The 24921-nt window shown below is 34.9% G+C and overlaps 2 protein-coding genes across 5 annotated transcripts in view; one reads left to right on the top strand and one right to left on the bottom strand.

The window, feature by feature from the left end:
* Positions 1 to 364: 364 nt before the first annotated feature.
* Positions 365 to 19200, bottom strand: LOC124366127 (polyubiquitin-C). 4 transcript variants are annotated; one of them, XM_046822412.1, is made up of 4 exons: positions 19028 to 19200; positions 8747 to 8940; positions 2289 to 2684; positions 365 to 2214 (listed from the first exon to the last, which is right to left on the bottom strand). In XM_046822412.1, the coding sequence occupies exons 2-4, from the start codon at positions 8934 to 8936 to the stop codon at positions 608 to 610; spliced, it is 2193 nt and encodes a 730-aa protein (XP_046678368.1). In that variant the 5' UTR covers positions 8937 to 8940; positions 19028 to 19200; the 3' UTR covers positions 365 to 607. The 4 variants fall into 4 exon arrangements, with proteins under 4 accessions (XP_046678368.1, XP_046678366.1, XP_046678365.1 ...); XM_046822410.1 differs by having other exon boundaries at positions 365 to 2203; positions 2413 to 2684; XM_046822409.1 differs by having other exon boundaries at positions 365 to 2128; positions 2338 to 2684; positions 19028 to 19199.
* A 3559-nt stretch (positions 19201 to 22759) lies between these two features.
* The window catches only part of LOC124366126 (enhancer of rudimentary homolog), a 33199-nt gene continuing 31037 nt past the window's right edge, over positions 22760 to 24921 (top strand). The window contains exon 1 of the mRNA XM_046822408.1: positions 22760 to 23057. Within this exon, the coding sequence (XP_046678364.1) occupies positions 23013 to 23057 (45 nt within the window). The 5' untranslated portion in view covers positions 22760 to 23012. The remainder of the gene's footprint in view (positions 23058 to 24921) is intronic.

Raw genomic sequence — 24921 nt, 5'->3', positions numbered from 1 at the left:
GTACCACAATGTAATAGGGTCCAATTTCAGAATTTACTAGTATATTACCATTTTCAAAGCATTTTAATATAGGCAACTGCAAACAAACTGCCAATGAAAAAATGACGAAGTGGACGTTCAAAACCTTTTTTAAACCAATACTGTATTATCCCTTATCAATACAAACTACTTCTATGCATGTATCACCAACCTAACTTAAAGAATCAAGTAGCTGCTATTTGGATATATTACATTATTATTATAATTTTTTAGAACCTGTACAACCTAAGTTTTATAGATCATTAAACAAAACTAACATGAACAACTTTTGATAGCTCATTAACAAGTAGGATATAAAGTCTGGTAAAAATAAGGATCAAAGGCATCACATCAAAGAATCATTATTTAATACATCACATTTAGTACAGAATCACAATACAGAATACTATCTAGACATTAGGATTATGATTAGAAAAAAACATTTGTAAAAAAATAATTTTATCAATAACAAATATTTTTAAACACTTGCAAGGAGCCCATGAAAATTTAAGAATTAAAAATACAAAGCCATTAAAAAAGAAATCACATAATTTTAACACTACAAAGCATAACATACTTTACTTGTCATTCAGCGACCACCTCTCAGACGCAGCACAAGGTGAAGTGTGGACTCCTTTTGAATGTTGTAATCAGAAAGTGTGCGACCATCTTCCAACTGTTTTCCTGCAAAAATCAATCTCTGCTGGTCTGGAGGGATTCCTTCTTTGTCTTGGATCTTAGCCTTCACGTTTTCAATTGTATCAGAGGGTTCCACTTCCAGTGTGATGGTCTTCCCAGTGAGTGTCTTCACAAAGATTTGCATTCCACCTCTCAGACGAAGCACAAGGTGAAGTGTGGACTCCTTTTGAATGTTGTAATCAGAAAGTGTGCGACCATCTTCCAACTGTTTTCCTGCAAAAATCAATCTCTGCTGGTCTGGGGGGATTCCTTCTTTGTCTTGGATCTTAGCCTTCACGTTTTCAATTGTATCAGATGGTTCCACTTCCAGTGTGATGGTCTTCCCAGTGAGTGTCTTCACAAAGATTTGCATTCCACCTCTCAGACGAAGCACAAGGTGAAGTGTGGACTCCTTTTGAATGTTGTAATCAGAAAGTGTGCGACCATCTTCCAACTGTTTTCCTGCAAAAATCAATCTCTGCTGGTCTGGAGGGATTCCTTCTTTGTCTTGGATCTTAGCCTTCACGTTTTCAATTGTATCAGAGGGTTCCACTTCCAGTGTGATGGTCTTCCCAGTGAGTGTCTTCACAAAGATTTGCATTCCACCTCTCAGACGAAGCACAAGGTGAAGTGTGGACTCCTTTTGAATGTTGTAATCAGAAAGTGTGCGACCATCTTCCAACTGTTTTCCTGCAAAAATCAATCTCTGCTGGTCTGGGGGGATTCCTTCTTTGTCTTGGATCTTAGCCTTCACATTTTCAATTGTATCAGATGGTTCCACTTCCAGTGTGATGGTCTTCCCAGTGAGTGTCTTCACAAAGATTTGCATTCCACCTCTCAGACGAAGCACAAGGTGAAGTGTGGACTCCTTTTGAATGTTGTAATCAGAAAGTGTGCGACCATCTTCCAACTGTTTTCCTGCAAAAATCAATCTCTGCTGGTCTGGGGGGATTCCTTCTTTGTCTTGGATCTTAGCCTTCACATTTTCAATTGTATCAGATGGTTCCACTTCCAGTGTGATGGTCTTCCCAGTGAGTGTCTTCACAAAGATTTGCATTCCACCTCTCAGACGAAGCACAAGGTGAAGTGTGGACTCCTTTTGAATGTTGTAATCAGAAAGTGTGCGACCATCTTCCAACTGTTTTCCTGCAAAAATCAATCTCTGCTGGTCTGGAGGGATTCCTTCTTTGTCTTGGATCTTAGCCTTCACGTTTTCAATTGTATCAGATGGTTCCACTTCCAGTGTGATGGTCTTCCCAGTGAGTGTCTTCACAAAGATTTGCATTCCACCTCTCAGACGAAGCACAAGGTGAAGTGTGGACTCCTTTTGAATGTTGTAATCAGAAAGTGTGCGACCATCTTCCAACTGTTTTCCTGCAAAAATCAATCTCTGCTGGTCTGGGGGGATTCCTTCTTTGTCTTGGATCTTAGCCTTCACGTTTTCAATTGTATCAGATGGTTCCACTTCCAGTGTGATGGTCTTCCCAGTGAGTGTCTTCACAAAGATTTGCATTCCACCTCTCAGACGAAGCACAAGGTGTGTGGACTCCTTTTGAATGTTGTAATCAGAAAGTGTGCGACCATCTTCCAACTGTCCTGCATCAATCTCTGCTGGTCTGGGGGGATGTCTTGGATCTTAGCCTTCACGTTTTCAATTGTATCAGATGGTTCCACTTCCAGTGTGATGGTCTTCCCAGTGAGTGTCTTCACAAAGATTTGCATTCCACCTCTCAGACGAAGCACAAGGTGAAGTGTGGACTCCTTTTGAATGTTGTAATCAGAAAGTGTGCGACCATCTTCCAACTGTTTTCCTGCAAAAATCAATCTCTGCTGGTCTGGGGGGATTCCTTCTTTGTCTTGGATCTTAGCCTTCACGTTTTCAATTGTATCAGAGGGTTCCACTTCCAGTGTGATGGTCTTCCCAGTAAGTGTCTTCACAAAGATTTGCATTCCACCTCTCAGACGAAGCACAAGGTGAAGTGTCGATTCTGTAACAGTACATTTTTTAAAAGTTAAGACAGTCACTATTTTACCATACTGTACAGTAGTGAAGATATCCGTGTATTAATATATTGGACCTGTACATATATATATATATATATATATATATACATATATATATACATATATATATGTATATACATATATTATCAAATATATGTATATATATATATATATATATATATATATATATTATCCAAAATATGAGTGAAGATTTGGTTGTATTTTTCCTCCCAATGTCACAATAAAATACAGGCAAGAAAACCGGCTTACCGATAAGAAGAGAGTATGGAGGGTGGGAAGTAAACAGATTAATTTCAATCTTTATTTAGCGAGTTGTGTACTTTCTTATGATTACAAGTTCTGCAACTATTTTAGCATGTTAAACCTCACAACCAAGGCTCAAGGTGCTGTAGACAGGGTGTTTAAAAAATGTAGGGGAAAATATTTTGGGATATGGTTTAAACACTGTAGGTAAAAATAAACAAAATAGGTCCTCAATACCTATTTTGTTTCATCTATCTAACAAGATCTGTATTGGTCTTTAAACACATTCAACAGTGCAATAGACTTGGTCAAGTTACTATAATATTCTAAACTAAAACTAACAATTCAGATTCTACCTATTCAATCCAGCCTACCAATAAATACAGGTATATAAATGTATATAATTAATAGCAACAATAACCCAACCAACAGATATATATATATATAAATTAACAATAACTATTAAAATGGATACAATTTTAAAACTTAATATCAAAACTGAATAAATAAATACATTGGGACAAAATTTAATGTTGTGATATCACAATTTAAGAATTCATCCATACAATAAAAATACATTAACTATTAACCAACACTTTAAAACTGTTTTAAATTTGACTAAAGATACAGATCTAGCATGTAATGGTAACTTGGTAAATTGTAAATGGTAACTGGATATCAACTACCCAATACTGTATGCCAATTGACAGTTCTGGTTACAAGCAACAATTCCACTGAGGATCTGTACATTCAGGCTTTTGAATCAATCAGCATGGCACAACAGTAATTTTCAAACAATGGCCTTGTTTTGCGCTTCTAGGACAAAATAACTTGCTTCTGGATCCAATAAAAACTCCAGAGATCCAATATTGCTTAATACCTAGGCCTGATTTTGGACCAAAGTCTCTCCAAGAATGATCACAGTGATCATCTGTGTTCAAGAATCAGTACTGCAATATTTACATTAAAAAGGATCACAGCCATTCATTGGTACACCTGGAGCATTGAAGACAACATATTATGCTCTATTTGAGGCACATGATAGATACCGAATAACTCTATGGGGAGACTCATCTATTGAAAATGTATCTTATCGTAAAACCTAAGTTTTTTTAACATTACTACATGATTGACAAAGTAGGTAGGTCACAGAAAGCACCATAACTAACTGAGAGCCATCCATAGTTGTTGAAACTTCATTCATATATCCATCAGCTGTGTTTTTCACTTGCAAAAGCCACATTGAAAAGGGGACAAAATGGAGTTTCCTTTAAGATATCTATGTAAAGCATTCGACTGCGTTGACCATGTTACAATGCTTGACAAACTTGAATCTCATGGCATCCGAGGCGTGCCTCTCCAGTGGCTCAGGTCATTTTTAAGCCACAGAACCCAAATTGTCCAAATCGCAAACAAATTATCTGAACCAATTCACCTGAGCTATGGTGTCCCACAGGGCTCAATTCTCAGTCCAATTCTCTTCCTGATCTATGTCAATGACGTAGGTTCATCACTTCTGCACGGAAAACTTGTGCAGTATGCTGATGACACGACTCTCTGTTTCACAAGCAAATCAAAATTGATTCTGGAACAGCAAAGTTTTGTTGAGATCAACAACTGCGTCCAACATTTCAACAGCCTCAATCTTAAGACAAATTCTGCAAAATCTAATTTTCTAAATTTTGCTTTGCGATCAGTAGACAGGCATGACGAGCCAGCTGTTATGTTGGCTGACACAATGCTGGAAGAAGTCTACTGCTCGAAATTCCTGGGAATATACCTAGATCGAGGGTTGACTTGGAATAATCACATCGATCACGTTTGCTCCAAATTGGCTTCAGGCATTTATGTTTTGAGGTCTCTAGCCAAATACTGCCCTATTCAGGTTCTAATGATGGCGTATTTTGGCTTGATTTACCCCCATCTCACTTACGGGTTGGTGTTGTGGGGAGCTTGTGCAAACAATCAATTTATGAGAGTGTTCAAGCTGCAAAAACAAGCGATCCGCATTATCGCTCTGTTGAAATTTAGAGAGTCGTGCAAGGAAGCCTTCAAAAATTTACAACTGTTGACGCTGCCCAGTCTCTACATCTTGGAAACAACTCTGTTTTGTATGTCTAAATGTACCATGACGAATGGCCGGGACATACACGCGTATGAGACTAGAGGCAGAGATAACTACCGAACTGGTAGGCACAGAACGGTGGTTTATGAACGCTTGCCTTCACAGGCAGGTGTTCATTTCGTCAACAAATTACCAAATTCAATAAAAAACGCTCCAACGCCCAAGGTGTTAAAGACTCGTTTGAAACGCTTTTTAGTGTCACAAGCATTTTATAATGTAGACGAGTTTTTAGCATTTGATTGGGAGACCACCAATTAGAAAGACTGACTGAATCCGTCGCTGGAAGTGGGAATCATTGGCGAATGAATGGATGTATGTAAATTTGTAAATTGTATGTCTGAATGAGATCTATTGTGGGGTGTATGACAAAATTCTAACAAGTAAAAAGTTGACTTTTGCCATGCATTATAGAATGTTCCGGCAATAAAAATCTGATTTGATTTGATTTGATGTATTCTTGTAAATACAGCCTTCTCAAAAACCTATAAAAATCTGGAAAGAAGAGAAATGGACCTCAAATTGTCAAATGGATTTATGAATTTAATTTTTGGGACTGTCTTCAAAGTTGAAAACTGCATGAGATCTGGAAAGATTCGACTTTGAAAAGAGGTGTTAATGAGGTGTACCAAATGCATGATAGTCAGATGTGAGCACTTCTTCAGGAGATTGAACTGCAAGTGTACAATCGGATTAAAAGAAGGGAAACAACTCACTAAGCCTGTAAGGGATGATAAGGCAGCATATGTTTTGGCTGCGGTTCAGCTAAATCCACGTGACTTATCCAGAAGAGTGGCTATTAATGTAAGAATTAGCCAACAATCAGTACTCAGAATCCTTAAGGACAATAAAATGCACTATATCAAGAACTTCATGGAGATGACTACTTCATGGTACCTTCTAAGAATGAACTTTTGTTTGTGGGTCCATGTTAAAATACATGAACACGAATATTTTTTCCACAAGGTCTTATGGTGCGATGAAGCAACCTACCGTCCAGAGCAATAGAGAACTGAACCGTCACAACATGAAGTTCAGGACTTTCAAAAATGGATTGTGGGAGATGAGGTGGTCTTAAGGAGTTTAGAGTTCCAGGGTAGAACTCTTGTTTGGAAACAGATTATAGTTCCAAGATTTGTAAATAAGGGTAGTTAAATGATATAATCGTTGGACTGAAATAAAACCAGATAATTGTAAGAATAATAACTGCTCAAGTTAACCATCTAACAGAGAAAAAGTTTTAAAATAGGCAATTTTTTTTAATTATTCACAAAGAACCTATGGCAAACACAGGAGTTCAAAACATGCTGTCATACAACAAAATGTAATGATAATAAGTATTTTTGGTGCCATTTCTCAACCATCCAAGATAAATCCAAACTTTAAATACAAAATAGTTTTTAAAAGAGCTATTGATAGGTGTAATAAGTCATACCTTCCCTTCCATTTAAATTTTCTAGGTTTTATGAGTTTGAAATATCTTAAATTTGAACTATAAAAAAATTACATTTATAAAATGCATGGAAAAAATAGTAAATGTGCCAAAAAGTGATAACTGTTTTAGAAACAGTATTTTTTTGGTAACCTTGAATAAAAATTTGTAATTGCTAAAGTTTTTAACAAGGTAAAGGAAAAAACCTATGAAACTATACAACTATGAAATTTTGGGTCACACTGTATACAAGAAGTAACATCAATTAAATTTCTTTTCAAAACAATGAGTGAATATAGATCTTTAAAATGAGATACGTTTTGATCTGCCTTTACATTTCAAATCTTTAAAACATTACCCTTTACCTCCGAAAAGTGTAATTTTGGATTATTTTTGGGTGTTAAAAATTATTTTCCCGTATTCTTTGAGATCAAAATATAGAGATGGCAGGATTCCTAGTTCAGCCGCTATACTTTGTGGACGGGTGGTGTGCCCCACCCTGTATACGTACTATAATATATGCTTACAATAATTGTCAACATTTTTCAACACCACCTTCTTTGAATAAGCCATATAACTAGTGAATTGCAGCTGGAACTCCATATCTAACAAGGATGTATGCATCCCACTACACCTGATTGAATTCTCTCTTACAAAGAAAGAAACAAGACTATAATAACCAGGAATTGTATTTAAGAGAAAAAGATTGCCATTAGTTAACCAGTGCTCTGTTAAACAAATATAGATTGAATACAAAAGGTGTCCAGAAAGATATTAAAAAATAAAATATATAAATAAAATAAATAAATAATAAAATAAATAATAAATAAATAAATATATGTTTATTGCCATCTTACAAAAATGCATCAGCAAAAAACCAAATGGGGATACTATCAGAAATATAAAATGAAGAATGCATCATGGCAAGAGTCACAGTGCCTGGAGAATTTGTATCAGTGGACTTGAAATTAAATTTACTGTACTCTTCGAGGTCATCACTAAAAAAAAGCTTTTGGTGGAGTTGCTGTGGAGATGGGGGAGGTGAAGGTTGCTCTGTCAATGGTGTGGTACTGCATCTTGAGTGTTGAATGTCTGCCCTTCGTTATTGCTTTGCTGTAGTTGATATCTATGAGCTTGGCACCTAATAAATGTTATGTCCGCTGTCGCATCAGCAATCTCAGCATTGAGGCAGAGCTGAACTCCATTGGTATTTTTGTTTGTAACTTGTATACTTTTATTAGCCTTCTTTGAAGCATTCTTGTTACATTGATTAATGATAGTTTGATTTGATGTCTCCACCTTTAGAGAATCAGCAATCAACTTAGTCAAAAAGTGTTTTCAGATTTATTCACGAATTAAAAGTTCTCCAAAATCTGCATGGCCTTTAAGAATGTCATTTACATCTCTAACTGAAGCATTAAGAGAAGGTGTACGTTCAGTACAAATAGAGAGTATTTCTATTTGAATGTTTAAAATGTGCCTCAGGAATCTCATTTTCAGATTATGGTAGTTTTGAACTTTGAGGGTGATGATCGGTGAAAATACAAAAAGATTTCCTGGAAATTCCATCATCAGGGCAATTGCAATAGCTAGATTACTATTGTGGCTTTAAAAAATGTAAAACCAAATTTCATAAAAACCAAAGAGACAAGAAAAAATTGTCAAGATAAATAAAAGATAGCTTATAAAAAGAAAAAAAATGTTAATACCTTATTTATTATGAATGGATAATAAATGTGTGTTAAAACTCTCATGAAATATGTGTTGGATGTCAAACTGCATATATGTTATAGTGAGGAGAACAAGTTGAGGACAGTTTGCATTGTCTATAAATGGGAAAGGAGGGCTTGGTTGATATGTGGATTCTAGAATTATGATTTTACTTTGTTTGACACTAATCATCTCTAACTGTACAGAAAAAAATAGATGTTTTGTATTTCGATTCGACTGATTTTAATATAGATGAAATTGTAATATATAATTTAATTGCACACCTTAAATCAGTTTTTTTTCTGAATTAACTGTCAAACACAGGGTACCACTTCTTTGGTTGAGTCTCAGTTCCTATCCAACAGCTTGTTGAAGACATTTGATAGTCAAGCTTGTTGAAGACATTTGATAGTCAAACATTTATTGAATAATGAATTCAAATTTCACTAAATACCTCTATTTTCAGCCTATCTGTTAAGCACATCTCAAATACTGTGTGAAAATTAATGCTTAATCACCTTTTTGAATATTGTAGTCCGACAACGTTCGGCCATCTTCTAACTGCTTCCCGGCAAAGATCAGGCGCTGCTGATCAGGAGGAATCCCTTCCTTGTCTTGAATCTTCGCCTTAACATTCTCGATCGTGTCAGAGGGCTCTACCTCCAACGTAATCGTTTTTCCTGTGAGCGTCTTTACAAAAATCTGCATGTTTCTGAAAAAGACAAAAACATTATGTTAGATGTTGTGATTTATTAGGTATATCATCATATAAAAATTAATAAAAAAGAAATGAAAGTAATATAGACATGTCACTTGCTCTTTTGCATAAAGCATTGCCTTGCCAACTAACCCTAGAGCAAGATTAAGGGTTTTGTTTAAAAACAAGCATTGGCCTGCTGACTAACCGTAAGATAAGACTGGACTTCATGTCACACAACATGATGCATCACCCACAACATTCGTGCACTGAAATGTGGTTACCGTACATATAAAAACAAATTCACTCAGTTCAGTTCTTAAGACTCATGATGTAGTTTCGAATTTACAAAACAATCAAATGTGTTTATCTGTTCAAATGTACGATAAACCATTGTATGTTTTATAGACCGTGTTTAAAAACATTAATTTCTTATTTACTATTAGTTTATTATTTTTAACCCTTTGAGTACCGGAGTACGGATATTTGCGATCCTGCATCATATGCAAGAAATGCCAGAATCGCTATTTGCGACTTCTGCAGTAACGCTTATATTTTATATAGTATTTATCTAAATTGGCTCAATGACTATACATACGCATCCTAAAAGGCTTCAACGTAACTTTTGATGAAGGTTTTGTTGCATTTTGGGTTGATTCTGATTTTTACGGCGGTTGTAAAGAGAGCGCATCCTAGTCGAATTTAGAATCGAGAGCGACACGGACGAGCAGTCATATGTTTTGTTTGCGTTGGTTTACAATTTCACTAATTGTAAATATTGAAAGTTTTTAAGTGTGTGTTTTTAAGTTTTTAAGGGTTTTTGGTGTTAGTATCTTCATATTATTTTGTTTGTGTATGCTGTTCTAGTCTGTGTGTAAGTAGAACAATGACTTGACCGTGAGTTACGGTGATCGTAAGCAGCTAGTACTTTACTAAATGCATTTGTATAGTTTTTAGTGTTTTTTTAGTGATATTTATAAACAATGAGTCGTAAAAACATTGCTGACAATGAAGACCTAGTGTTGCAGGCATTAGATTCAAGCATTAGCAGTATAGATAAGACACAGAGTGTCAGGTTAGGTTAGAAACTTTCTAGTTTTGTAGCGGTTCATATTTTCATATTTATTTTCCAAACTTTATTTATAAGTATAAAAAAAGTTTTTATAAGTCTTTTTGTAAAGAATTAAATGGAGTATAAAATAGCATAACTGAAAAAATAAAATATTTCAATAACACTACGTTGTGTCAAAATAAAAAACAAAATGTTTTTGCTCATTAAGTTTTTGTTCAAAGTTTTTTTTATTGGTATAAAAACGTTAAATTACTAATGAATGTATTACATTTACAAAGAAAATATATTTATCTACATAACAAACAAAAACTCAGGACATTATATTAATAATTTTTTTATTAATTTTTTAACCAGACCCTTGCAAAATCACTTGCTGCAGCACTCAAAGGGTTAAAATATACAATTGTTTATTATATTGTAATAAGATTTATCGCTATCACCTATTTCAAGCTCCTTCTTCTTCTATATGTTTCTAAATAGTTTTTATACACAAAGAACTACAAAAACTAGTTTCACCAATTTTAATTTGCGTACTGATGCTCGTTTATGTCCACAAATAGACGGAGCAGACTCTCAATGCACCGAAATAAATATAATAAACACTAATTATGCCAAAAATATTACTTGTTAAACTACAGTAGTTCGTTACTTAGGTTATCTATCTACACTTTTTTCATCCGGAAAGTAGAAAAATGTTTTAGCAATCAGTAATTTGCGTACTGCCGATCAGGCATGCGGGAATAGAATTTTTTTGGATTCGAGATTCAGCTTCCCCAGGAGTAGTATATTGTGAAATCGTGATTTTTCAAGTGTATTTAAGCACTTTTGTTGGTTTCAGAATCGAGTAAAGAGTCCTGGTATCAAGTATCGGAAATGATCAATCACTACAAAAATTCCAGGGACATTGTAAAAATTCACGCATATCCACGCATGTATCCCGGAGTGTGAAATTAACGTGTAAGTAAGTCTTCAGCTCAATCATGTGCAACATGTCAGACACAAACACGCCTTTCTTCGTGTTACTTGTTTTAGCTTACACACTATTTTCTTTTTTTCTGAGGGGGAGAAGGGCTTGCCATAGGAGTAGAACTAACATAGATAAACTCCACTAAGTGGGGGCAACCCTCAGAGAAGCTCGCGAATATATGCCGATCTTAATTCACAATTTCATGATCCACATATCACATATAATACTGCTACTAGATTAATAAATTCTTGATCAAACAGCTGTAACATTTGTCTTGATTTTATAAGTTGGAAACAGAAAAATTGATTTTTTTGTAATTTTCCCGGTTGTCAGAAAAATTCCCGGTTGGGTGGCCCCCCTGTACTTTAAAATATTTTTTCTTGGCCCCAAATAAACAATTGGTAGTTTTATTTATTTTTTACACTATTCGGACCTTTTCATGTACAATAATAAAAAAATAAACCATCTAAGTTAAATTGGTTAGTAAATAAGGAAGATAAATATTTTTCCCCATTGGAAAACAAGTTTTGTTTCTCACGGCCTCTGTAAAAACTGTAAGAGATACAAGGACAAAACTTGGCATGGTTACTTACACAATTGAATAATAATGCGAAGTGTCATCAAAATCTGAGATAGTGGGTGTCAAAATCCTTTTTTTTCTGTGGCTGACTTGACATGTTGCTTCCATGTGAGATGGTAACTTACAGTGCCATATATGCAATCTGTGTCTTGTGAACACATTGCCATTTTGTTTTATCTGTTTTTATTTGTAACCTTGTTATTCATTGTTATTGCATCTAGTGTATATAACCTGAGTATTGCCAGTGTTGCCCTTGGATTTACTGCATTAGTCATAGTTTACTTGGAATAGTACTTTTGGCTACTTATTAATTAGTTACATATCTTGTTTATCATTTACAACATTTGATGCGTCATATTCTTTTGATTAGATGGTGCATCTTTCACAATTAATGTTTTCATGTAACATTGGGTTTCCCGTTAAGTATTTACAGATTACCGCTATTAAGTTTTTGGACATGTTCGATTGATATTATTGAACAATTCAATACATTATCCAACTTTGATGTATGTAAACAATCATGCACAATGAGAGTTATAATAAATTACTGTAACAAGAAGAATTTCGTACATTACAATTTTAAATACACAAATTTTACAATAACATTACAAAACAACAAAACCAACTAAGGTCTAGGCTTAGATATCAAAGAAACCTTATAATATTTATAACTTGCCCAGCTTGATATCAATAAGTAACCCGTTTGTTGAAATTGGAGGAAAGAATTCTCCCCATGTGTTACCAAGAGCCAAACCCACATGTTGAAGCTACTTAAACAAATCTCGTCACTTGTGAGAAATATCTTACATATTTTCCTCATATTTATCGCCATTTTCAATCTCAAAATATTAGTTACTTCTTGTTGTGTTTTGTTTATGTTAAATTAACTAATAAGCTGAAATCATATAAGTTAAAAATTTTAATATCGAATTATCATTTGAATAAAAACAATCGATAATAGCAATCTGTATTTATTTACATTAGCGTGACCATGGAAAATTATAATATTGTATTATATTGATGCCTTTCGGACATTATTGCGTTAAGGAGCAGGGGCATCATGTGATCTGGGATTCGACTTTTGCAAGCTCGAGTTAATTTTTTTCTAAAAAAGAAAGCAGTGCGCAGCACTGTACAGCGGGCAGGCATCGTTGACAGGATTAACGTATTAGTCAGCATCATTTCAGTAACTTATCACTTACCTTAATGTTCAGGTGGGTACAGTTTTGCAGCCGCAACCCAGAAATGGTGGATCCGCTCATTGAAGTTTGGGTATTTCGCCTTAAAAAGGTATTCACCCAAATACCCCACAAAATGACTTTATCCTGCCGTAACGCGGAATTTTATCCTTAACACTTCTCCACGTCAGCTCAATGGTATTTGTGTGGGCGTGAGTGCGTGGGTCCACAAACTCCTTTGAGTGATTCACTGTCTCATGTACAAACCCCTCATCTTCTAAGCAGTCGTACGCATGCCAACAGTCACTAATAATTTTACTTCCTGGTAAAAATTTTTTCTTTCACGATCTTTAACAGAGTTTCCTTGTCCCTTTTATCTACCGGCACTAAAAATGTTTCGTGTGTGGTGCGGTCTATACCACCAAACACTCACTGCCCTTCAATAAGTCGTCCTCTGTTATATTTACGTCTACCAAATTTGGTCTCGTCAATTTTGACAATGTGGCCAACTCCACCTAAAGTAACATCATCATTGGCCACATGGTCAACAAATACTTCCCGACAAAACAAATACCAGTCAACAGCTGTTTTAGAACTAATATTAAAGTTCTTTTCCAGGTAATCTTGTCGCGGCGGCACTAAACACAATATTGACGCAACAACATAAAAAATGTCCGTCAATGGTAACCGGGCGTTTTCAAAGTAAAGTGCCCTTTTTTCGCACTGACAGTAAACCAACACTTGATTTTCTTTCGTTTCGGTGCAGGCGGAGAGTACTTTCCACACCAAAAATGGAAGTCCCCAAATTCGTTGCCACACTTTCTATTACCACAACGCCTAGTCCGGTTATAAGCCCCGTGGTTTATATGAAATTGTAAAACTCCATACTCGTCTTTACGAATTGCTTTCACGTGAGATACCGAACATCCAACACAAAGGTGTGCCATTACCACTACTGAACTAGGAGGTTAAGAATAGATGCGGAGGAACAACAGTAGTTGAAAATGGCGTCCCTTCTATATTTGAGAAGGCGCGGAGTAATACCAAGTTGTCAAATATGGATAGTGTTGCCAGAGGTACGATAATTATCGTAAAGGTACGATAATTTCATTGATTTTATGTGCCGGTAAGATACATGATGGGTAGTTATTATCGTACCATTAAAGATTTTTGACAAATTTATACAAGTAACAAACCAAAAGTTAATTATAACATAATTTATTATAAAGACATAACATACTTTTTCATTAAATGTGTTTGGTACGATTATTTTAAATGAAAGTACGATAATTTCTCGTTGTTGGTATGATAATCGGTTTATAAAATCTGGCTATACTGAGTTTGAGGAGACGCGGAGTTATAGGAAACTGTCAAAAACGGAGTTTTCAGAGGATTTAAAAAAATCATAGCTCCTTTGATTTTCGTTGCAGACAAATTTTTTTCAATATTGTTTTCAGGAAAAATTGTAGTTTTCAGGAAAAAAGAAAAATGAACATACCTTTCCATGGTCACGTTAATGTAAATTGATATCTAGCAATCTAATAACGAGTGTAGGCCACTTATTAAAACCCTTATAGTGCCAGGGTCTCCCGTAACGGGAGACCTTATATACTTCCGAAAAGTGCAGAGTCTCCCGTACCGGAAGACCCCGTAGTAGCGCAAGAAGTGCCGGGTCTCCCGTAACGGGAGACTTCGTATTTAATTTGTTATACAATAGTGTCATATATTTACTAGTTTACACTACAGCCAAAAGCTTCATGGATATCCAAAGCGTACAAAAAAAATATTTTCCTTTGTACTGTGGGCAGATGACGTGCTTGTTTTTGTGGTACTTTGGGATTATACCGACCACACCCATGAATCGTTAATTGACATTTTTCTTCTACTGATTACTAGATTAGCGTAGAACAATATTTCGTCAATATAAAACAGGAATTGTCTTATCGCAAACCCCTCCACATCCTCAGACAGAGGTCAAAGTTGAGCGGTCTAGTAGATAACGTGATTACAGTGTCTCGCCGCCCGTTCAGCTAGTGCGACTCTTTGTTGTACTTCCTCGTTTTACCCCTACATTTCTCGAAACACAAAAATTCAACAAAAACTAAACTCTTTATTGAAAAAAACACTCAAAACTTGTTTTCATTCTTGATCACACTCCACCATTCAAAATGCGAGTGCCTCCGAAGGTGCTGTCGAAGCCCGCGCTGACGTCAACGAAAGAAAAACATCCCTCGAGATAGTACCTATCAGTAAAATATCAAATTCTAGAGGGGCTGATCAGAAATATAAATTGAATTGTAATTGAAAGGCAATTATGTACCGTGCAAAAAACTTAAATTTAATCAAGTGATGCCGCACGGCTTGCTGTAATCGGGACTCTCGAGAAAGATAAGGTAACAGCGACAACAATACCGATCAGAATACCTGGAAATGCTTGTAAGTTTGTAATTAAAGAGTTGTTTTTTTCGTTCTATCATGTTTGTTTCTATAAATTTATATTTTTGTGTTCTTCGTACTGGTGTGGTCGGTATAATCCCAAAGTACCGTTTTTGTTTTATGTTCAGCTGTTTTGATGCAACGATGATTGCAGTGGCCGTTGTGTGTTGTGTTTCGTTATCGTTTATCTTGCTTGAGAGTTTTCAAGTTTTTAGTGCTGCATTTGTAGTTTCAACCCGAAAAATGGAAGATCGTGATTAGAAAATTTTTGGAAGCTACTTGTTTTACACTTCTTACAGGATATATTAGGAATTGAAGTAAAAAATGTAATAGGCTATTATTGTTAGAAACATTGTAGCTTAGAGAAGAAAATCTAATTAATCCTTACAAAAAATTTGTAATTGTTAGATATTATTTTCAGGTAATTTTAGTTCAAATATAATGTTTTATATTATATAAGTTCTGTTTGTTCTTTCACAAAAAAATCATCAAAATATGTTGGTAAACCAATTTTTGATTGGCATTGTAACCAAATATGGCATAACCAACAATTTTTCATTTTATTTTTTTTTTCAAGGTTTTAATTCAGAATTATGTTATACATATGAATTTTGATTGTTTTTTAATGCTGTATAACATAAAAATATTTCTAACTAGATAAAACAAAAATTAGTTTATGTTTTTTATCTCAAACTTAAAATAGTGTTTAAAAATTGGGTACTTTGGGATTATACCGACCACACCAGTATGAAGAACACAAAAATAGAAATTTATAGAAACAAACATGATAGAACGAAAAAACAACTCTTCAATTACAAAATTACAAACTTACAAGCATTTCCAGGTATTGTGATCGGTATTGTTGTCGCTGTTATCTTATCTTTCTCGAGAATCCTGATTACGGCAGGCCGCGCGGCATCACGTGATTTGCACGGTACATAATTGCCTTTCCATTTCAATTCAATTTATATTTCTGATTAGCCCCTCTAGAATTTGATATTTTACTGATAGGTACTATCTCGAGGGATGTTTTTCTTTCGTCGACATCAGCGCGGGGCAGCACCGGAGGTGCTGTCGAAGCCCGCGCTGATGGCCGGAGGCACTCGCATTTTGGGTGGCGGAATGTGATCAAGAATAAAAACAAGTTTTGAGTGTTTTTTTAATAAAGAGTTTAGTTTGGTAAATGTTTGTTTTTGTTAAATTTTTGTGTTTGGAGAAATGTAGAGGTAAAACACGAAAGTACAACAAAGCGATGCACCAGCTGAACGGGCGGCGAGGCTCTGCAATCACGTTATCTACTAGACGCTCGACTTTGACCTCTGTCTGAGGATGGGGAGGGGTTTGCGATAAGACAATTCCTGTTTTATACTGACGAAATAGTCTTCTACGCTAATCTAGTAATCAGTAGAAGCAAAATGTTAAATAACGATTCATGTCTGGGTGTGGTCGGAATAATCCCAAAGTACCAAAAATTGTTTAAAGCCTATAGATTTTTTTATAAAATTTAAAATTTGTACAGTTCTTTGTGTACTCTTTTATGATAGGCTAGGTAAATTAGAACAGTCTTTTACCAACAAATTAAATAAAAAAATCATGAAAATATGTTGATAAACCAATTTTTTACAGTGTTTAAGCCAAAGTCTCACGTTTTTGCTGAAAAATTCCCGGCACTTCTTGCATATACCCCATAATTTCACCTGGCACTCTTACAATGTGAAAAAGTTTTAGAGCTGTGGCACTCAAAGGGTTAAAGTCTACCCTCAAACATATTAGGTCTAGTTTTGTAAAAATTGGTTTGTAGACCGTGGGAATAAATAAATTGACCCTTGTCATACATGTACATAGGTTAGCATTTTGAATTATATCTCCGATTGTTATAGCCTACAACTATTTGATATATAACCTAAATTATGGATCTTGCCGCCTAAAAATTCTATTTTCAGAAATTGATCAAAGTGGTTTGAGATCCTTATAGCTGACATGGCTAAAAAAAAGTGCAACAAAAAATTCCATCAATTACTTTATCCCATTTGGTGGTTTTAACCATTGATAGTTCGGTATTTATTTACAATACCGTGACCATGGAAAATGGACTTTTTTTTCATGGGTTGGGCATTTATAGCCTAGTATTATTATCACAGGTGCATATAAACTGGGGGGAAAGAATATTATTGTATTATATTGATGCCTTTCGGGCATTATTGCGTTAAGGAGCAGGGGCATCACGTGATCTGGGATTCGACTTTTGCAAGCTCGAGTTAATTTTTTTTCTAAAAAAGCAAGCAGTGCGCAGCGGGCAGGCATCGTTAACAGGATTAACATACTAGTCACTATCATTTCAGTAACTTATCACTTACCTTAATGTTCAGGTGGGTACAGTTTTGCAGCCGCAACCCAGAAATGGTGGATCCGCTCATTGAGGTTAAGAATAGACACGGAGGAACAAAATAGTTCAAAATGGCGTCCCTTCTTTATTTGAGAGAGCCGCGGAGTAATACCAAACTGTCAAATAAGGAGGTTAAGAATAGACACGGAGGAACAAAATAGTTCAAAATGGCGTCCCTTCTTTATTTGAGAGAGCCGCGGGGTACGGTCCAATAAGCGGACCCGGTTTTTTATATCGAAATTGGCAAACGATATTACTTAATCATAACCATCTATATAATCAATCGATACTGATGAATTATTTTTAACAACTTAAATAATCTATATGAACAGCTGTAAACACTTTCAAATAATACAAGGTAATATTTTAAATTTCACGTAACATTGTGTATTAAAATGGCCGTCAATCTTAGGAAGCTTCACGAAATTGCTTTAAAAGACGATAAAATATGTTCTTTTATGGCTTCAGGATGTTGGGTTAGTACCTAAGAATCCATTATGTGATATTTGTGGAAAGTTAACAAATGTAACTGTCAGAGGAGCTAACATGGTCGTCTTCAGATGCAAAAAAAGAAGGTAATGGTGGACACAACTTTAGTAAAAACGTTTTCGTTCTGTTTCATTTAGTTAAAGTTATGAGTTTCCCTGATTTTGGTTATGTTCATTTATTATTTGTTATAATTAAATTCACATTTTAATTTAAACATATGATTGTTATTACTGTTATATCGATTGATAGTCTATGATTCGATATGCGAATATTAGGTATCAATGATTATATTCTTCGATATAAAAAACCGGGTCCGCTTATTGGACTCTACCCGAGCCGCGGAGTAATACCAAACTGTCAAATATGGATAGTGTTGCCAGAGGTACTGTCAAAAACAGAGTTTTCAAAAAATCGTAACTCCTTTGATTTTCATTGCCGACGAATTTTTTTTCACTATTATTTTCAGGAAAAAAAAATGAACATACCTTTCCATGGTCACGATATTGTAAATTGATACCATTCCACTTTAGGCTAATTGTTCCCAACAATGTTCTGAGGCCATAAGGTAGGCTAAGAAAAATGGTTGGTAATTTGAGCAATACAATATGAACCAAAGTTCTTCAATAAAAACACACTTTTTTTACAGCCTAAGAGTTTAAAAGTTGCAGCATTGTTGAGATTGCACAATAGGGTCACTTATTATAAAAAAGGGTCCATCTTGTTCCTCACATGTAAAAACAAAACGTGAAATTTTAACTTTAGTACGATTGCACAATAGGGTCATTTTGAGATTGCAGCAACCTCATCCCTTTATTCCCGAAATTATCAATAAAACATTAGTAATATGAAGACAAAAGTATTCCAGTTATAATAACTGTCTAATATAAGTTGTTACTCTTATGTCTACATTTTTACGTCAAGAGCTTCTGGAGGTTTATATCAGGGACTTTCGAGAGTATAAAATTAATGACAAACAGTAAACTAAAATACTCACACCAAGTAAACGAAGTGTCAAAAGTATACTTAAAAGTTCTCTAAACTAGCAGGAGCAGTATCACTATGTTAGTCCTAGTCCTATCCTGCTACTTTTACAGTTTATTCATCACTTCAACGACGTTCTATGATGAGTTAGCAATACCAAACAAAATGGCAGTTCAAGTTCAAGTCCTTTTCAGTCTCCACTGCCACTCTACTACACTCTCCAGAAGTGACGTATGGTGTGACGTAACGAGAGAATCGAATAGTATTAAAGTAGTCGGATATTCCCATATTCGAATACCTCAAAATAAACTCCAGGACTTTTGAAATGAATACAATTTCTCTGGAATATAAACATTTTCATATGTTTCAGTAATAAAGTTTGAGTTTTGGTTGGGTACTATTCAAGTTAACAAGATTATAAACTTAGAAGAACTGAATTCAAACCTACAATACTAATCAAAGCTACAGTATTCGTTCATTCGGACAAATACTATTCAAATAAAATTTTCAAAATCTGTATTCGTATTCATAGGAGGAGTTTCATGTTTTATATATATGAAAGAAATAAGTAAGAGGAGATTCATCATTTTGAATAAATAATTACAAATATTTAAACTTGGCAAAATGTATTATAGTACACCTATTTAATTCATGAATACATTTGCAAACAATGTAAACAATAAAGACAAAACTTAATTTTACATTTTATGTTTATTTCATGTTGGTGTGTAAAATCATATTATTAATTTTTTTGGCTCCAATCTATTTATACGACCATTGGCGACAAGACCTGCAGTAGAAAAGAATCTTTCAGACGAGACTGGAGTAGTAGGTAAACACATGTTTTTCTGAAGTTCATAAATCATGGGTAGTAAGCACAAGAAGGCAAAGGACTTTTACACATATTAGGCATGGACCATTCAAAATAACCAAGAAACCAAGTGGGATATTGGAAAAACATTATCCAAACACGCATTACAGCGAATAGGTTCAGAGTTATAGCAATACATATTGATATGTCTCAACAGATTGAGGAATTCTTTGACAGACCTTACATCTTTGGTTACATTAAACTGTGCGTTAATAACACCACCACACACAATTCTATAAATGGCCCACTTATCAGTCAAAAAGGCTTTCAAGTTTTTCAAAAAAGAAACACTTATTGCTTGCAGGAGTACTGTAGAGACTTAATAATCTGAAGTTTCATCAAGCAATAAAAACATGCCTCAAAATTATTCTAAACATAAAAAGACGAAACATCAACATTAAAATATTTTAGTCTATTAGAAACATAAATAAGTGTACCAATATAATTATTAACTTCTGTCTGATATATTAAAACTAAATTAGAATTTCTTAAGTTACAGACTTTAATGGCAGAACTGCTTAGCCAATGCTCGGATAAAGAAATAATATCACAGTTATTATTCACAATCACAGACTCAAGAGCATTTAACTTGCCAAGCAATCCACCCTGAATGTTTAAAATAAGGACAAAAGAAAATATTTGAAACAACTAAACTCAGAACTTGTTATTCCCAAGCCTCCTGATCTAGGGCCGGTGTTAAGTTGTAGATTTCTTTTAACATTGGGCTCTGCTCTTAATGTAGTCTTAGGTTCTATCGAAGAGGGGACCTTAGAGTACAAAAAGAGTTTCCAGAGAGTTACATACTATGTCATTTTATGACTCAAGAACAGGACTATAATTGTCCATCGAAATAAACTCAAGTTCTAAATCTTCTAGTGAATTAGTTATTTGAATAGACAACCATGTTTCTCTCTGGGATTAAAATGCATCCCGTGTATTTTATGAAGAGTCGTTTCAGCCTTACTAGCCTCTACTAAAATTAAATTTGAATTTTCGCTACATAGTTCCTTAAGAATTGAATTAACTTTACTAACTTCCATGTTTACACATGACCATTCCACCAGATCATACCTTTTTGGCAAGTCTACCAAAACTATCTTGAATTTTACCAATCTGAATACTCTCTTTTTCAAACATACTTCCCTCTTCGACTTCCTATACCCCAAAACTGTTAGTGAACTTAATAATACAGTTTGACCATCTATGCCTACGCTTAGACTGATTTAGTTTTTAATTATTACTTTTGTTTTGTTTCTTCCTTAATAGAATAAGTTTCCACGGTAGGGCTGATCATGCCTAACTCACTCATTTTTATTAATTTACCATGATCAATCTTTGGTGTTGAGTTTAAAGTGTGAACCAATCTTTCACCGTCTCGTTGTTGGTCTTAACCATTGCCTACTTTGACTTCTTTAACCATTTGAGATAGCTGTTTTAATTCCCCTTCAAGTAATATGATCTTTTATTCTTTTTCCAATACAAGTAATTTCAGTTTGTTATTGACTTTTTCGTGTTTTAAATCGCATCATTAGTCTGAAAGCAACTTTAGACTTTGTCTTTATTATCAAGTCTTGATTTTACAATTGTTCCAATAATTCATGATTAACTAGATTATGATCTTTATTTTTCTTGTCTTCAATTTCTGATGTAGTACAGTCTGAATATGCCCATTTAATTTGCTTTTTTCACTTTTTCATAAATGTCATTTGTTTTATCAATACATTTACAGTGAAACCACCGTAAACAAACCTTACATATAACTGCTATGTAGTCTATACCGCTATATATACTATTAAATAGCTATATATCTTCTCCTCCTGCATTGCTTAACCTAGTACGAATGACTGCATTATATTTATTGTTTACTATTACAATTACACCATTAAATGTTATGTTGAATTAAAACAAAAATATTATTGATAATTCAACATTTTAATTGGCTGATTCAGACCGTATAAGATTTCAACAGTCGGGTTTTACAACTATATGCTGGGAATCGTCACAGATCTTTATATCTACCAGTTGTAAATTGAAAATGATGAACTTGTTTAAACAGGTTTTTAGGCATGTGGACAGCTCTATCAGTTTCGGAGGATGTCTTTTGGAGTTACAAATGGTGTTTATAGTTTAAACACATGCAGTAAATGCGAGAAGAAGATGTAAAGTTTAATGTAGTATATCTTAATCATATCAAGTTGAACGTGCCCCAGGATATCCACTCTTAACGTCTTTGTCAAGGCATGTTCACTCACTATTAAAGCTTTATTCTAATCTTTTACGAGAAAATAAAATTTATGCCATCCACTGAAATCTTTCCGCTGTCTCCAGAGGCTATCTGTGCATTTCAAAAATTGTCAGAAGATGTAGTTGATGCAAGGCTGCCAGAGCACATATTCAGGATGGAATAATATTTACAGTAGAGTCACATTCATCTGTAGTGTGATCAGCTCTACACTATCACCATGAACGCACGACGAACGTGCATTTAGACGAAACGATAACCCCTTAATGGTTGAACTTGCGTTTGTCTGTTTTATAACAGATTATAGGGCACCTGTGTGAAATTCCTATTAAGGCTAACCGCCCAGATTCTCCACAAGAGCAACTTTTGATTATGAACAAGGGTTGCACGTGCCAAAAAGATAAGTCGAAATCTTTTATTTGGCGTTGGTTTATATTAAAACTGTTTAGAGGGAACCTGTATGGAAAATTTTAATAAGAAATTGGACTTAGATTTGGCGAACAAGTGATTTTCTTATATTATATGGAATGTCCTGTTTTTGAATTATTGGACACGCCTTCACGTAGATAACTGCAATATTGACACACAGTGTAAAAAGAGTTTTACGTCTGGACGGGAAAGTGACGGTTGATGAGTAGCACTCCATGTGTCCATGCACAGTTTAGTTTAGTTAGTTAACAGTTGCCGGTGTTAGTGAATTGAACAAGTTTGAACTTGGATTCAGTTCGTATTTGTAGGAAAACCACTGGATATCTTAGTTTTAGCTTGCTTAGTATAAAGGTTTCTAGATTTGGCAATCTTATTCTAAGGTTAGGTAATACTGAAAGGTGTTTATAAATTTGGAAAAAGGGTTTTTTGCTACAAAGTTTAACTGTGCGAGCTAATATGGACATGGAGGTTTCAGGCCACATTGTACCTAGAGCTAGACAAGTAAGTGACATTCATCTAATTTGCAATAAGTACTTGCCTAAAGAGCTAAGATAATTTTGAAGCACTTTGTTTACATAATAGAACTAACTTATTTATTTTTACTAACTTAATTTTATGATTCCCTCAATATTCTGCTCAGTACTGTTCTGTTCTATGCCTTGAACATTCTTTTCATAGTGGAGTTTGTGTTAAGTTACTGTGAAAAACATATTGTGGGGCAAAGGGCAATTATTAGGTTAAAAGCTGATGTGGTAAATCAGATTCATCCTCCTGAACAAAAATATATGTGGTTTTAGGGGATGCAAATGACATATATAACATGGTTTCAGGAGGTATACTCATAAATATTTAAGTTTTTAATGTTCTGTTTGCATGCTATGTCTGGATATCTGTTTATGTAAATATTATCTGTGGCCGGGACTGATAGCTTATCTGTTATCTGAGCGCTTCCTGGGAGAAGTCAGTGCTTCACAAGATATCGTGTACTGTAGTTTGGATCAAGTGAGGGCGTGATAATCATGGATCAACCATCCACTAGTTCGATGAATTGCAGTGAATCGTGTGTGTCGGATTGTTTTGTCAAGCATGTTAAGAGTTTACGTTTTGGCCGAAACGAGATTATTTAGTTTCTGTACATTCTGTGGAACACACTAATGGTAAGTGTTCTCTATTAATGTCCATTTATATACGTATTCATATTAGGGGTATTCATGATTTATTCAGTTTTTTACACGGTACATAATTGCCTTTCCATTACAATTCAATTTATATTTTTGATCAGGCCCTCTAGAATTTGATATTTTACTGATAGGTGCTATCTCGAGGGATGTTTTTCTTTCATTGATATCAGTGCGGGGCAGCACCGAGGGTGCTGTCGAAGCCCGCGCTGATGGCTGGAGGCACTCGTCTCAACTCAATAACAACTAATTAATTTGTTGCTCGAAATTTAAGAAAAACATTGTTCATTTGGATCAAAATTCTGCTCATTTCAGTATTATTTTTCATTTATGTTTGCAAAGATGGCGCCGCATCCGGTGACGTCATCACGAGGTTGAATCATGAAAATAGGTCACGTGATGCCCGATGTGGATGTATAACATGGAAATATTACTCTGAGCTTGAACAGTTGTTCCATTTTTGATGTTCTATAACTTCGTTATTTTTCATTTCCACCCAGTCAAACCTTATATTGTTTTGATCTGTAGGACGATTCCAATAAGTTACTAACTCGAAACTCGTATTTTGCCGCTCCGGCAGTTAATTTGACAATTCAGGGACAGTGTTGCTGTTGAACAACGTGACAGGAACACCCTCCTTGACGTAATTAAAGAATGGGTACGAAAATTGTAAGCGACTGTTGGAAGGCCTACAACTGTCTCAGTGATGAGGGGTTCAGGCACTTCTCCGTGAATCATTCCATTAATTTTGTTGACCCTGATACTGGTGCACATACAAACACCATTGAAAGACACTGGCGAGGAGCCAGGGCGAACATCCCTCGTTATGGTGTCTGGGGTGACCATTTTGTTGGGTACCTGGCAGAAGTCCTTTTCAAGGCCAAATATCCCCACCCACATAGCAGGCTCTATCACTTTTTTGTTGCTTCTGCTCAGCTGTATCCGCCAACATACTACTGGTAATTATTTTCTATTAATGTCCATTTATATATTTATGTTAGGGTTTTTCATTATTTATTAAGTTTTTTATACTTTAAATAATTGTCTTTGCATTATGTTTCCATTTGTATTTCTGATCAGCCCCTCTAGAATTTATTATTTTACTAACAGATACTATCTCGAAGGATGTTTTTCTTTGGTTGACATCAGCCCGGCTGTGGCAGCAGTGGCTGGAAGGATTCGTCTCA

This window comes from Homalodisca vitripennis, chromosome 7, assembly GCF_021130785.1.
Source record: "Homalodisca vitripennis isolate AUS2020 chromosome 7, UT_GWSS_2.1, whole genome shotgun sequence".
In the NCBI taxonomy this organism is placed as follows: Eukaryota; Metazoa; Arthropoda; class Insecta; order Hemiptera; family Cicadellidae; genus Homalodisca; species Homalodisca vitripennis.
Note: the sequence above shows the minus strand (reverse complement) of the source record. Positions and strands in the feature narration are given on the sequence as shown.